The 14,701-nt window shown below is 47.0% G+C and overlaps 1 protein-coding gene across 6 annotated transcripts in view; it reads left to right on the top strand.

Annotated features, from left to right (window-relative positions):
• WNK3 (WNK lysine deficient protein kinase 3) overlaps positions 1 to 14,701 on the top strand; it is a 2,095,067-nt gene that overhangs the window by 827,563 nt on the left and 1,252,803 nt on the right. For all 6 annotated transcript variants that reach the window (XM_069645314.1, XM_069645316.1, XM_069645315.1 and 3 more), the window contains exon 7: positions 13,661 to 13,880. In XM_069645314.1, coding sequence (XP_069501415.1) covers positions 13,661 to 13,880 — 220 coding nt within the window. The remainder of the gene's footprint in view (positions 1 to 13,660; positions 13,881 to 14,701) is intronic.

Raw genomic sequence — 14,701 nt, 5'->3', positions numbered from 1 at the left:
AAGGCAGAGTTATGAACGCACGCAATTTCAATTCTTTTAAAAGAACCACAGTGAGGCAGGTTAGGCAAAGTCTACTGAAGAGCAAGGAAGTTCAAATGCCAGGCCCACTCATAGAGAGAGCAAGCGAAATGTGTCCAGGATCACACAGTGGGGTTATGCCCAAAGAGTCTTTGTAGATAGTTCACAAGAGATTGAGATCAAGTCAGGAAAAGTTAGTTAACAGGCCCCAGGCTAACCCAGGTTAGAAAGTCGAGAATTTACTGTCACCCCGAAAGATCTGTCGCAAGGGAAGCCAGGCGGGACACAGTGCCTGAAATGGGAAGGATTCTCCAGCAGGGGCAGTTGTTCCTGGATGCGGGTGCAAGTCGGTGTTTCGTCCAGAGGAAGAGCAGGTCTCGACATGGAGGAAAGTTGAAGGTCGTTGCACTGCCAGGGAAGAAACCAGCCGCTGAGTTTTCCGGTTACAAGGTACTACCCTTTTCTTCGCTGTAGTGGTAAACCGTGGTATTCCGGGTGCAGGGGTGCTTGGCACAGGCAAGGCGGCCTCGAGATGGTCCAGGAAGGCGAAAAGACGGGCAAACCGGTTATCCCCACCAGTCAAAGGAAGAAGACTCTCCGGACTGGAGATCTCCTCTGTCGTCTGGAAAAGTGGTGAGACAGTTCAGCAGGGCACCACCAGTGGTGTCGTCGTTGCAGGTCGGCTCGGCTTCTCCCTCCTCGGATTCTTTAGGTCCTGTGGCGACTTCTGAAGTTCCAGTCCCCAAAGCCCTGCTTTTATGCAGAAAACCCCCATTCATCAGTCCTAGCTGTCACTCAAACATGCTAAGTGGTGAGCCGGGCGGCTCACCACTGGGCCAATCACACCAGAGTGCGACTTGAGTTGCCAAGTCAACTCAGTCCAGGGTGCCTAAACCCCCTCCCACACCCCCTGTGGTACCCAGACAGAGTGGCACCACTTTTGGAGGCTTCTGTGGAGAAGCCCGCCAAAAAGTGGAACAAAGGGCTCGACTTGGGTTGGAGTCACAGAAGCGAACACAAACGCCATTTTGGAACAGAGTTTCGGCAAAAAATACCAACCAGTGAATTTATATTAATTTAAGAAACCGGCGGTATGTTCGAGGCTATATTAAAAAGTGGTAGCCTCGAACAATGGGAAAATCCCATAGGAATATATTTGCGGTCGAATATAAAAAGTAGTATCCACTGCCACCAGCCAAAACTCCGGTCGGGGGGGACTGGACAGTGCCCCCCTCAAACAGACCCCGGGGCAATCGATTTGCCCCGACCAGTACGTCCACAATATGATGGTTTGTACTGGTTCTGTTCACAATTTAAGACTAGTAAACCCAATGGTGACTTTACATGCCCTGGGAGACAGTAGTCAGTCCCAGGGTATGGAGTCTGTTTGGGGGTCGCTACGACACCCCTGGGTTACTGCACGGAGGCTGCTGTGTAACCCATATACCAAAAACACATGAAGCCCTATGGGGTAAAGGACCCCATAGCCCATAAAACACATACAAAGTCAAAGGAACACCTCAAATCATGTCTAAGAGTGGGAGGAAAAGAGTCTCACTCTTAGCAGGAGAAAAAGTAAAACCCCAAAAATCCAGCAAAGCTGCTGGGGGGACTCACTAGGTTTGGGAAATTAGCATTTACAGAGAATTCTCCCCAACAGTAGCCCAAAGTGATATTGTGTTTCATGTGCTAATTGAGGCCCCGAACATTCCATGTACCCACCCACATTGTCTGCATCACCCTATCGAGTTGGCCCAAATTGATCTCCGCCAATACGAACCCTGGGGACCAGTGACAGGCTGGGCCCATCCAACTGCTTTTTCCGTTCTATTTCCACTTGAGCACTGGTGCATATCAAACTTGAACTTATCAACATCACAACATGCACACCGAAGGTAAACAACCCTCTAAGGGTCATTTTAGACCAGATTCTATAATGCTCCCACATGAAGGTATGTCCCAAACTCCCGGGAGCTACCGGCCCCCACTCGAATTCCCCTCCCTCACCCCCATCGACCTTGCTACCGCCATAGCTTTTTGCCCCACAACATAAATCATTAAACACAAGGATTAACCTTGCAATGCTTAACTTTACATTTTCCCCTATGTCTGAGATAAATCTGGCTGATAGTTATTGTTCTCTTCTTTCTTGCCGTCGTCCCCTTCCATCAGTGCAGCTGCCTTTTCCTCCTTCGTCACCAGATATTTCACTCCCTTAGACTGTTTGCATGGGAATCCGCATTCGTACGAAATATCCCGCTCACACAGCCAGGCCGTTACAACATTCCTTTTTTTACGCCTGAACAATATGGCTTACGAGAAGTCCTGGAACAACTTCAGATTCGAGCCTCTAAAGGGGTTTGACTCCTGCTTCAGGGCTTCTCTCTCGCCTGACTGAAAAAAAGGAACTCTTGTGTCTGGACACAGGGCATTCTTGATCTAAAACGCTGTGTACACCCTATGCGTCCGGTCCAGGACCAACTCTTTGCCCTCCGGGAGGTTCAGTATGGAGCGGAGCAGGGCTTCAACATAGGCAGGGAGCTCTGGGTCTTACACCTGTTTGGTGATACCTTGTATCCTCATATTATTATGCCTTGAACGGTTCTCTGCATCCTCTTGTCGTTCCGCTGCTACCTCAAGACTTTGCAGATGTTCCATCTGCTCCATACATGACTGCCTGCTCATAAACCTGTTCCCCCCCAACCAGGTCGTCCAACTCCCCCACCCGGGTTTCGATGTCAGAGATATGTGCTTGTAGGTCATCAGCCGTTCCAGCTATTCGCCCCTTTATTTTTTGCGCGAGATCACGTTTCAACTCCGCCAGCATCGCCTGGATGTCTTCCTTCGAGGCTGGTGTCACTGAGGCGTCGCCCCCCCACCCCAGCCTCCCCATGCTGGCTGTGAGGCCAGTGCATGGATCTGGGCACTGACATGTTATGGTTTCCTGGCTTGATGATTACGGAAGCCAGGGTTCTTGCTTTGCTACCACCAGATGCCATTGTTTCCTGAGCAGCGTGGTAGACCCTCGCAAACCTGGTATCCTTCAGGCATCCACGCTGTGTCCAGATCTCGCCGCCCAGAGCAACGCCAGTAGTTAAGATTCGGTTTAAACCTTCCAGCCATCGCCTCTTTGTTTTTGCTTTGTCACCCGAGTGGGAAGGGTATGCCCAGACGTGGGTCCCGTGCCTGCTGGGCCTAGAGACCGAAGCTACTCCTCACTGATGAGGCCCAACAAGGCCGAAACATGTTTGGGGATGCTTGTGGCCTCGTGCAGAAGGGATGTGACCTAGCAGTTTGGGCTGGACTGCCCCTTTTGGGGTGGGACCAAGCCTGATTTCCATATGGTTTTCCCCCTTCTGTAATGGCTTGGCAGTCGAAGAACAATAGTCTGGAGGATTGCCCAGAGCAACGCCAGTGGTTAAGATTCAGTCTAAACCTTCCAGCCATCACCTCTTTGTTTTTGCCAGATCTCACCCCAAGCACCTTTTCCAGGGGTTGTCAATTTGACTAAGATAGGGTGTCACAGGAGCTTACTCCGGTCTTGCGTTGGTGACGTAGCTGGTGACGTAGCTGAACCCCTCACCGGCCTCTCAAAAGGCACCCTTACACCTCCTATCCACCATCCAGTGCTCAAAAGTGCTCAGTCGAGACCCAGACCTAGTGACTCCAGTACATGGAGCCTGTTAAGGGGTTGAGCTGAACCTGCCAGACATCCACTGAAGAATACCATTTTAAGCCCTCCAGATCTCTGGGCGGTGTTAGAGTTGCCAGTTCAAGGGTGGTGGAATTTGCTCAATCTACCCACTCCTGGGTAAAACACTTAGCCCAGAGCAGAGAAGCAGAAGGACCATTTCAATGCCTCCTAATCCAGGGCCACACCGGCAAAGTCGATCACCATGCGATCTCTCCGCGGCAGGGCTCAGAAAACTGCTCCTCACCACAGTCTCACTCCCTACCCGCTCGTCCATGGCATTCTGTTCTCCAAGAAGAGGCTCCCTGGGGAGGAGCCAGAGAAGCATGGCAGGTCTTTCCCGGATTGATCGCAGGCCGATCCAGGACCCGTTTGCTGATGAGGCACCGGCTGTGTGACAGCCTACCATCGGTCCCATCTCCTTCCCTCTTGCGCCGGGCTGGCAGATGCTCTGTCCCCCGATGCGCCACAGAGCTCCACCCCGCTGACAGACTGCAGCGCACCTCCTCTGGAGCACACGCCAACACCGGTGCTTCACAGCCTGGGCGTACGGACAGGTCCGTCCCTCAGATGGATCCAGGATGGTAACCTCGCTCGCGGCACCCCCTGCTCACATTCCGCTGCGACTTCATCTATGAAGCACCAACTTGAACACGTGGGATGTCGGGCAGGCAGGGGGGAGCAAGTTTGGAGGTCTAATGCTGATTGCGGCCTTCCTCTCCATTGTGACTCTGAGGGGGGAGGGTCTTGCATTGGCAAAAGAGGGTCTACAGCCACGGGACTCATGAGCTCACAGCCCGCACATCCACTCAATCCGACGCTTGGCCACAGCCCCCCTCACCCCCATTTAAAACTTTTTTTCTTGCTTTTAAAATTCTCTCGTTGGGAATTGGACTGACATTTTTACTCCCAACTTTATAAAATATGGAGTAAAATACTTGCACTTCCAAATCTTATCTGGAGTACGGAACACAACATCTATCTATACTCCCCTGCCAGTTCAGCAATTTACAAACAATAAGTGCCTCTGTGGTTAAGATCAGCTTACAACAACTTCGCAGTGTTTCTGATGTGAATTAATTCTTCAGGGAGGGCAAGATTCACATTGGTGCTCTTTTAGTACACTTTTCTGATTTCTAAAACCTCGTAAGTTATGCGCCTCTCCTCCTGAATAACCTTTACCAGAAGGGCAGACTCCTTGCCACTTTTCTTTCCCCACTTCATTAACCAAATACTGACAATATGGTTTTACTCTGATGCCTTCTTGGCTCTGGCAATTTGGGTTTAGACCAGCTTCTCTTATGTAGTTCTTCAAACATGGGAAATAAGCTTTACAAACTATGGGACTTTCATTTCCCCCCTCCTGACTTTGGCAATGCTTGTTGGTTTTAAGTTGCTTTGCTTTTACTTTCTTTTGCCTTAGGTACTGGTAGTTTGCATTGAGTTCTAGAAGTTTTGGCCCATCGTGCTACTGGGTTTTCAATAAACTCGGATGCTTAAAGTCAGTCAATTGGTTTTACATAATGTTTTCTCTGCTTTCTGCCAGTTCGGTATTTAAAATTGCATTCCATCTTAATTCTCTCAAGCTCATTTCTGTTCCCAATAATATTTTCTAAAGGAATATCATACGGATCAATCAAAAGATTTGATTTTATGGAAAAATAAAGAATTTGAGTTCAGACTCCTTTTCACTGTACCTTTTTGGGAGTTGGAGTTTCTAGCTCTATAGGTCTCCATGGTTTTAGAAGGGATTTCATTTCTCCTAATGCTTACGCGTTTCAATGTTTTAACCCATATTAAGATGTTCAATTTAGGGAGCTAAAAGATTGTTCTGACAGCATGCCATTACATACTTTGGCATTGAGGAGATCTCTTCCCTAGAGGCCGACAAATACTGCGTCTCACCCAGCCGAGTTCTCTTATTCCCCTGGGCCCTTTCTCCTCCCAGGCGATCCTCAGGCGAAGGTCAGGATCAGATAAAGGAGACTTTAGGTAGGGTTTTAGTGAGGACTCTGCAGGATTCATCACAGTAGGCATGGGCAAAGCACTTGCCAGGCACTGCTGTGGTGTTAACTGGCCATTGATGGTTGCGGGTGCAAAATAGTGCGAGTACCTGGGCACCTAATTGCAGCGCTTGTCAAATGCCTAAACCTGAACTGCACGCTACATCTGAAACGAACGCTGCTATCTGCATTTACTCTGAGCCGTGAAGGGGCTCTTGCTGGTGCCGTGGTGCCTGAGCGCTTACTGGAGGAGGCGTGGCTCGTGCAGCTCACGTGACAAATCATGTGACTCCAAACATCCTTTTCACTACGAGCCATCCACCCTCGTGGCGTTAAGCCCGTTGGGAGTAAAGTCCAGTGACTGTTGAGCGACTGTTTGGCGCACTGGGGCGCTCCAAGAGGTACTCCGGCAATCCACTTACTACAAAAAACATTGCGGTGTGTGTCTGATGTCCGGAGTCTGGAGAGGAGAGGCGGTAAGTGAATGGTCTCCCCACACATATCCTACGACCTCGGACTCAGCCTTTTCAATAACTTTGGACCTATCACGGTTAGCATGGCACCGCCACCTCAGACCGAACCAACCCACGAGAAGCGGTGGCTTCGTAGCGACACCCTTCTAAACGAACTTGGGGGCGAATGTCTTGTCACCTACGCCCCAGACCGTCCATACAGATGGCTCGATTCCGAGCCCGATTGTCGCTGATTCGTCGATGATCTTAGAGGCTCAATCTCCAGCGGCAGCTAAACGCCTCGAATCACCCACAGCACTCTGCGCCAAAGCAGGGCCCGAAGCACAGATGGGGCAAGCTGCAGAGTACGGACTGGATCCACTGGACCAGGGCAATATTCCTCCTCCAGTGGGGTCCTCCAGGCGGCTGAGACAGGAAAGAGCATAAGAAATAACCAAACGACCACTTTGGAAGAAGTGCCATCGACTGAACAAACTGACCTATGGACCCCCTCCCGTTCTACCGTATTGACGAGTAGTCTCTTGTCTGAGGCTGTCGGAGGACGGCCTCGACAGGAGCCTGAAAGGTGGGGGTCAGAAACCACATCACCTGTCTTGGAAAACGCTGGGTCACATCCATCCCAAAACCCTCCGTCGGCCGAAAACGAGGTGAAAAACAAAATTGGAGACACTGAGAGCCAGACTCTTTCACAAAGCAAGGCCCAAACGACGGCATTGATTCACAGAAATATCAATCTTCACAGTGGAAACCTAACAATATCCTCCTTTTCAAACCGGCCTTTAAGGCTTACTTCAACCGTCTTTCACCTCGGACCAAGATGATCAATTAATAACTTACGACCTTAGGACTTCAGATGAGGAAACATCGGAAGCCTGTCCGACAGAAAAAGCACAGGACAAACTTTTAACATCTCCACGGCGGGGGAATCGGATCCAAAACCCAAAAGATGTTGCGAACACGACCACTCCTAAAGACAAAAGTGCAAACTTGCCAACGGTTGCCTCAAAAGGCCAAGGAAACTGCAAACAAACAGGAAACGAGCCCACTGGCCCTGAAACAACAGACCCACGCACAAAAGGTCCGACAAAAATCAAATCGACTCCAAATCAAATATATACGAAAAAACAAAGGAAATTGGGACCCAAAAACCAAGGTAGTACAAAGAGTCTTCCAACCCCCTTAATATCATCCTCTCTTAAGGAATATTTTCTGAACCAACATAAAAGGAAGTTAGATCAAGATTCAGAACTCTCTGACGCAGAGATCCTGGAGGCGGTCCAAGACCCCTACCTGTAAGCAAAGCTAGAAAGACCGTCCAAAGTCTACAAAGGCAAGACCCAAAACCCCAAGCCTTAGCCCAAAAGGAAATAACTACAGAAAAAACGACAAGTATTATATCACAGGATGGTGGCACAGGGCTGCCCCCACAGCCGCCAATTACCCCAAGCCCCCATAGTAGCGGCGAGAGTTCGTCAGGACCCAAGACAAATGAAACACCAGCGACTTGCGGGGCTCAGAGTAACCAGTCCTCTTTTGCCAAGTACGCCTCGGGAAGTCCGATGATCTCCAAAAAGGGCAACGGCAACAATCGAAGACAGACATGCCTGGACTAAAGCCCATATACCAGAACCCTCACAATACCACAAAGGACGAACAGCAGAGGAAGACAGGCTTATTCAGGATCCACTACTGGCCACAGACAGAAGAAGTACGGACAGACCCTCTCCCTACACTGGTGACAAGGACTTTCACACACCGGTCACCAGTCAAAGACTTGGTGAAATATCAGCTCCGACACAGAAAGACTCCCCTAGCAAAAAAATAGATCTGCTGCAAATAATGTCATCTTTCACAATCGCACTAAACCCCTTTGCCAAGCTCTAGGAGTCTGTCAACGAAACTCTTAGAGATAATACCTCCATGTCAGCGGAAATTATAGAAAAACTGACCTTCATCGAAGGTTTCATAATAGCTTTAGATAAGAAAAGTACCTCATCACAAGCAGCTATGGAGGAAAACATCGCCAAATTAGAAGCCCAACTTATGGAAAAGCGGAACCCCGCTCAACAGCCGTGATCTACAATCTCTACTGCCTCGCAGACAGCCGAAGAGCAAATCCATAAGGACTTAGCACCTATTTTCGGAAGGAAATCTTCAGGGAATCTATCTGCCACAACTTGACACAAAACTTGAAGGAACTACAGTTTATAAAATCGAACAAGTGTCAGCAAAAGAAGGTTACATGGTCCTAAATAGAAAAATGGTCCTCAAAACTGTAGAAAAAGTCAAGAAATTAAACCATCTGACGACTAATATCAAATTAGTCGAACCATACCATCGGGACCACAGAGCGAAAGCTTTCATCCATGTAAGAAACAAAGTCCTTGAAGAAATCTCCGCAGAGGTCTATAAAAATCTACATAAACTAGGATTTAATTTGACCCTAGTACCTAAACAGGCTCGAAAGCTGCCCGAAAAAGAAATTCGGAAGAGGGCTTCCCCGACAAGGGTTCATTACATCTCAAAAACTGAAGCACTCTATAACCAAAAACGCAGGCAAGACTCGGCGAGGAACACAATCGCTAGACACCAGCGCCCGAGCAATGACCATGATCACGTCGATCGGAGAGAAAAAGACAAAAAGCTAGAATCCTCACCAAAATGGGAAAACACCGGACGGACTCCACATCACAGATTCAATTATAAAAACATGCACACACTGAGACATAGAATCAACTCTGCAGACAAATGGGATGACGCCACGAAAAGTCAAATGTATCAGCAGAAGCGAAAAATCTCAGATGGACCGTGGAAGTGGCTGGCAGACACGTTCAGCCGATCCAACAAGAAATAGCAGCGAACAGGAAGTCCTCTGGAGCTCTTGGCGTCTACAGTGAAACTGGCCCCAAAATCGGCCAGTAAAGACCTGATTATGGCATCATGGAACACTAGAGGCTTCAACCATCTGACCCGCCCGAGCGACATAAATTTAGGAAGCTTCGACATCCTGTGTTTACAGGAAACGTGGCTGTCGGACCCCCCGACACTTGATGGATTCACAATGGAAATCTCTCCAGCTTGTAAATCACTAATGGGAAGACCTTCTGCGGGTCTTCTTATGGCCATTCGCATTGGCTCAGGTGTCACGCCAAAAACAAAAATCATCAAAGCCTACAGTATGCGCGGCACCCTGACATTGTGGCAGCAATATGACCCTGAGCAGGCTGCATGGATCACCTCAGACCTTGCAATAATAAACTTGTATTGGAACCCGGAAAGAACAACTTCAAAAAAATTCTGCAACGCAGTGGCGGATGCTATTGACACCATCACCGCAGACTTTGAAATTGATAACCTCATAGTTTGCGGTGATTTAAACGCCAAATGCAAAACTTCGACAACATCTGAAAAACCAACTACAATCCAGTCTTTGGCAGAAAAAAGGGGTTTGGCGTGGTCTAAACTGATGAAATCAAGAAATCTTTTCAACACAGCTACGTTAAAAAACCACGAACCCCAGATTCCAACATGGGAAAGAGACAAATCCTTTGCTACCCTGCGCTACATCTTTGTAACTGAAGGTCTGATCCCCCTTGTTTCATCCTTCAAAGTTGTGAAAACTTTGGAAAGCGATCATAACTTGCTAAAACCAGCGTGGGGAGCACACATACCGGAGAGCCTACATACGCTTTAGAAGTAGAGCCAAACATGCAACAGTCCAGATTGCGCCTTACGGCTGTCAACATCAAGGCCATAAAGGATAGCCTGAGCACAGACCCTCAGTTTAGAACAACCAGCCTACCTGTGAATAGACTAGACTATACTCCTCTACTCCTGCCCCATAGGGTGGCCTTTTCAGGAAAGAAGGGCAAGAAACCCACGCACAAGCATACTTATGACCGGCTGGTGGTAACAAAGACGAGAAGTAAGGAACCTGAAAAACCTTGCATTAAGGCATCAAACAGCAGCGGCATGGGCTGAATTCCGAAAGGGCGAGAGCCACTACAAATCTTGGATCAAACATCACGCGGCAAGTCTTTATCAAAATGACGCAGAGATCATGCTCTCGCTTCAAAAAACACAAGAGACTTTTGGAATGTATTAAAAACCATCAACGGGCAAAATGCTCCACCAATGGTAAATGTAGTATCGGAACAAAACTGGATGTCGTATTTCAGCACCCTTTTTGAAGCCCCTGCAGCGTCCACGGCTGGGAAAATTGACCATACTGAAAATTATTGGGTCCAACTGGCTGACGTGGAAGATATTCTGAGAGTAATAAAACAACTGAAAACCTCAAGAGCCCCGGGCCCTGACGGTCTCTCCAACATTGACATAAAAAAACACCCAGATGACTGGGCCGCAGTCGTAAAGGAAATTTTCACACATTGCCACAAAACCAAACAGATTCCGGCAACCTGGACAGAGAGGCGATACTGGTCCCAATTTTCAAAAAGGGGTCTAGGGAAAATCCAGCAAACTACAGACCCATTGCATTGTTGGACATTTTGGGAAAAATATTTGCGACTCTGCTACTAATGCATTTTCAGAAGTGGGCTAAAGCTTCTCCGGCATCTGACATTTTTTCAGAGGGGCTTCAAGAAGGGCACAGGGACCATGATTAACATCCTGATTTTAAACATCATCAAAGCAAGGGTGAAAGCAGGTGCTCCTGAAGTTCATTTGGCCCTGGTCGACCTATCAAAGGCATTTGATATGGTGGATTGCGAGAAACTCTGGGGGAAAAAAACTGAATCTGGAACTGCCCAACCTCAATCCTGGATCCAATCATGGCTCTACACACCCAAACCTCTATGCGTGTTCGCTTGAACCAGCAAGGTCACCTGTCTAGTAAAATCTTGACCAATCGTGGGGTAAAGAAAGGTTGCCCACTGGCACCAGCACTGTTTATTGCCTACATAGGCGATTTCCAGTACACCGAGGAGAAAATTTCCTCATTTCCACCCAAGGCGGGTCTGTCAAAAGTGCGTAGGCTATGGTACGCGGACGACCTGATCCTTATGGACCAGACAGCGGCAATTAGCAAATCTCTCTGCCTATATGAAAGAAAACAACCTCGAAATCAATACTCAGAAAACAAAAATCCTGCTCTTCACCAAGTCAACAGCTGACCGCAAAACTTACTTCGGCCTGGTTTCTGGAGAACAAGAAACCAGAAGAGGTCAACGAGTACAAATATATTGGGGTGTGAATAGACCATTCTCTGAAAGAAAACACCACTACGGAGGCTTTGTGGGACAAAACAAAAAACCTGACCGCTAAATTGAAAGCCGTTGATAGAAAATTTGGAAAGTTCTCATGGATACCAGCTCTAAATTTCTATAAGTCGAAAATAGTCCCTGCTCTAGCGTATGGAATGTGTGCAAACCTAAGCTTTCCAGAAGATCTATGGCAAAAGCTCGAAGGTTTTGTGTGGAAGACGGTACTGACCCTCCCTAAATCAGCAACTATGGCGGCGATCCGTCATGACCTTGGTCTCATGTCACTTGCTGCATCAGTGGAGCAAGATGCTCTCCAGCTATTTAGAAAAATTGTCTCCCCAGACACCCTCCCCATCTTCCAGGTGGTAGCACAAGAAATCCAAAAAGGAGTGTGCAAACCACTAACTGCTTGGGTGAAGAAACGGAAAGACAAATTGGAAGAGATAGCCTGCACGGAAGAACTCTTAATCTCAAATCCCGGGAGAGTAAAAGAAAAGATACTGCAGCAAGACTGGATCCTGACAAATGAAAAAATTCTGTCACATAAACTACTCAAAGATCTTCCGCCGGGACACAATAAACTGAAAGTGCCATTAAAATACTGCGATTAAATTCCCTGAAAAAGCTTTGAGAAAAACGTTCATGCGAGCTCGGCTAAACATCCTACATACAAGAGAAATTCTGGCCATCAGATCAAAATCTATAACAGCCTCATGTTGTCTATGTGAAAACGATGATCAACTTGAAACTGTTAGACATCTCTTGACGTCTTGTCCTGCACTGTCTTCAGAAAGAGAGGCTTACTTGGCACCGCTAATATCTTATCCTTCGACAATAAACGAAGAGACTGGCTGGTGTCGGCTTATTTCTGGCGATTCTACCAGATGGTCAAGGGCCGCAGCCAAACCTTTGGACATTGCCTTAAACAAAGCAACTCTGAGAAATCTCAATTGCCAAAGGGCTACTGATCAGTCTGAGGACGACAATGAACAAACTGGTAACTGACCTTGACCTTCTCAAGAATGAAATTGAGAGCGGTATCCCAAGTAGCCTCATTAGAACTATTCGCAAACAAACGCAAAAAAAGCTATTTTGTAAAAATCTTTTATTGATTAAATACAAATAAAAAATTTAAAAAATGCCTAATACTTGCACAAAAGCACAACTGTTGGCTTTGTCAATGCTTGATTTTAATAGGACTTCAGTGGAGGACATGCATAGTGGTTATTAATGAAGTGGTTGAAGGCAGACTTGGTTAAGACATTTATTAGACCAGTAGCAGGTTTGCAGCTCCAGTTAAGTCATTAACTCTCAGAAAACTGCTTTAAATAAATACTGGCAGGCAGTTTGAGTGCAAAGTTTTAAAGCTTGAGTAAAGCAAGCTCAACGAGTTCCCAAATTGAGGTGTTTTGGGCGGGTTAGGGCAGGAACTGGGTGGGAATGGCCATAGTGATTAGCATGACTGTGGGCAGTCAATGGATGGGAAAATCACGAAACACTTACAAGCTGTGTGCGTTGTGTCCCTCATATGTCATTTCTCCCTTTACTTTAACTCAATCATTTCGGTTTATAGGTGGAGCATGCACCACCTACTAGCTCAAACTAAACATGCATGCATGCAGTCAGTCTGTGGACTAACATTGGAGTCATCCATTTATCTGTAACACTTGTTTTTCAAATGGATGTTGGTTACAGATTTAAATGATATGCATAATCCTACATCTGTTTGATCCCGACAACTGATTTCAAACTTGGGGGTGGGTAACAAACACTGAGTAGTTGTGGGTTAAATGCTGCATTTGCAATTGTACACCCCTGTAATGTCAACTGAAACACCACAATGTCTTTAATCTGGGAGCAAGTTAGTCAAGCTAGCTGTCAAAATCAGCCCAGTGTTCATACCTTCATTCACCTCGAGGAGGAGTTGCATGCAAACCTAAAACACACGTTAACCTGTAAAAGCAGTGGTACCTGTAAGGAATGTATTCTTTAGTTTCACAACCTTATTTCGCAATAATAGCATAGTGTATTGAGCATTATTACTAGAGCAGGTCATCTGTTTCAGGTCAATGAGAAACACTTAGGTTTGTTAAAGTAGGAATTCAATGCAGCATGTTCGTTATTACAAGGCTGTCTGCTCCCTCCTTTTATTCTATACACCTTAAACCTGAAGGACAAGCTCCCGTGCACGCAATTTTAAGTCACGATCCTACAGAACTGCATTATTTTCTGATGCTTTAACCTTGCTTGTAGGCTGTCCATTAAGGAGCTCTTAAATCATGCCTTCTTCGCTGAAGACACAGGGCTGAGGGTGGAACTTGCTGAAGAGGATAACTGCTTGAGCCCTTCCCTAGCGCTCCGACTCTGGGTGGAAGACCCCAAGAAGCTAAAGGGAAAGCACAAGGATAATGAAGCCATTGAGTTTGGTTTTAGCCTGGAAGTGGACAATCCAGATGAAGTAGCCTTTGAAATGGTGAGATGATTTTCTTTCAAGTTTTTGTTTCAGTGCATCAGTTTTCCAAGTCTTCTGTGTTTTTTAAATACGTTTTTAAAGCGATTTTGTTAGACTTGCTGAATGTCAGGAGCGCAATAATACAAAGTGTCATGTTGGCACGTTCCTTTACATGCATTATTTCTATTTGAACTATTTTTCTGAAATACAGAGAACGTTCAAGAGTTCGCATAAAGAAGTTGAAATCAACAGAATCCTCCTCCTATACATTAACATTGTCTAAACAGGGCATGTACTCCATCTTGGTTCTTAGTATACACTCCATTTGTGCCACAACATTCTATGGACTGGGTATGCCTTCGCTTGTGCAAATTGATTTTTTAGTAATCAGTGAGCATTTTTGAAGACTGCAACTACATTTTTAATGTACAACTCTAAATAGCCCATAAGCCCACGAGTGTAAGGGGTGCTAACACTCCTTGTGTTCTCATTTTGCTCGATCTCTCTTCTGCCTTTGATACTATCAACCATGCCATCCTGCTCAACTGTCTCCGTGATAACCTGGGTATCACTGGTCAGGCTCTGGCGTGGCTGACTTCTTTCCTTTCCAATCGACCCTCCCAGGTCCAACTTGGGTCCTTCCTCTCTGACGTCTTCTTCTCCACCTGTGGTGTTCCCCAGGGATCTAATCTCTCTCCCTGGCTTCTCAACCAGTACCTGTCTCTCCTTGCTCACTGCATCGCCGCCCTCTGCCCCAACTTTCAGTGCTATGCGGACGATACCCAGCTCATTTTCCTTCCCGAGCCCTTCGCTCATCTGTCTCCAACTCCCTCAGGGTCAGC

This window comes from Ambystoma mexicanum, chromosome 2p (assembly GCF_040938575.1).
Source record: "Ambystoma mexicanum isolate Mex_15411 chromosome 2p, UKY_AmexF1_1, whole genome shotgun sequence".
In the NCBI taxonomy this organism is placed as follows: domain Eukaryota; kingdom Metazoa; phylum Chordata; class Amphibia; order Caudata; family Ambystomatidae; genus Ambystoma; species Ambystoma mexicanum.
The sequence above is the reverse complement of the archived record's forward strand: the minus strand, read 5'-3'. Positions and strand labels throughout refer to the sequence as shown.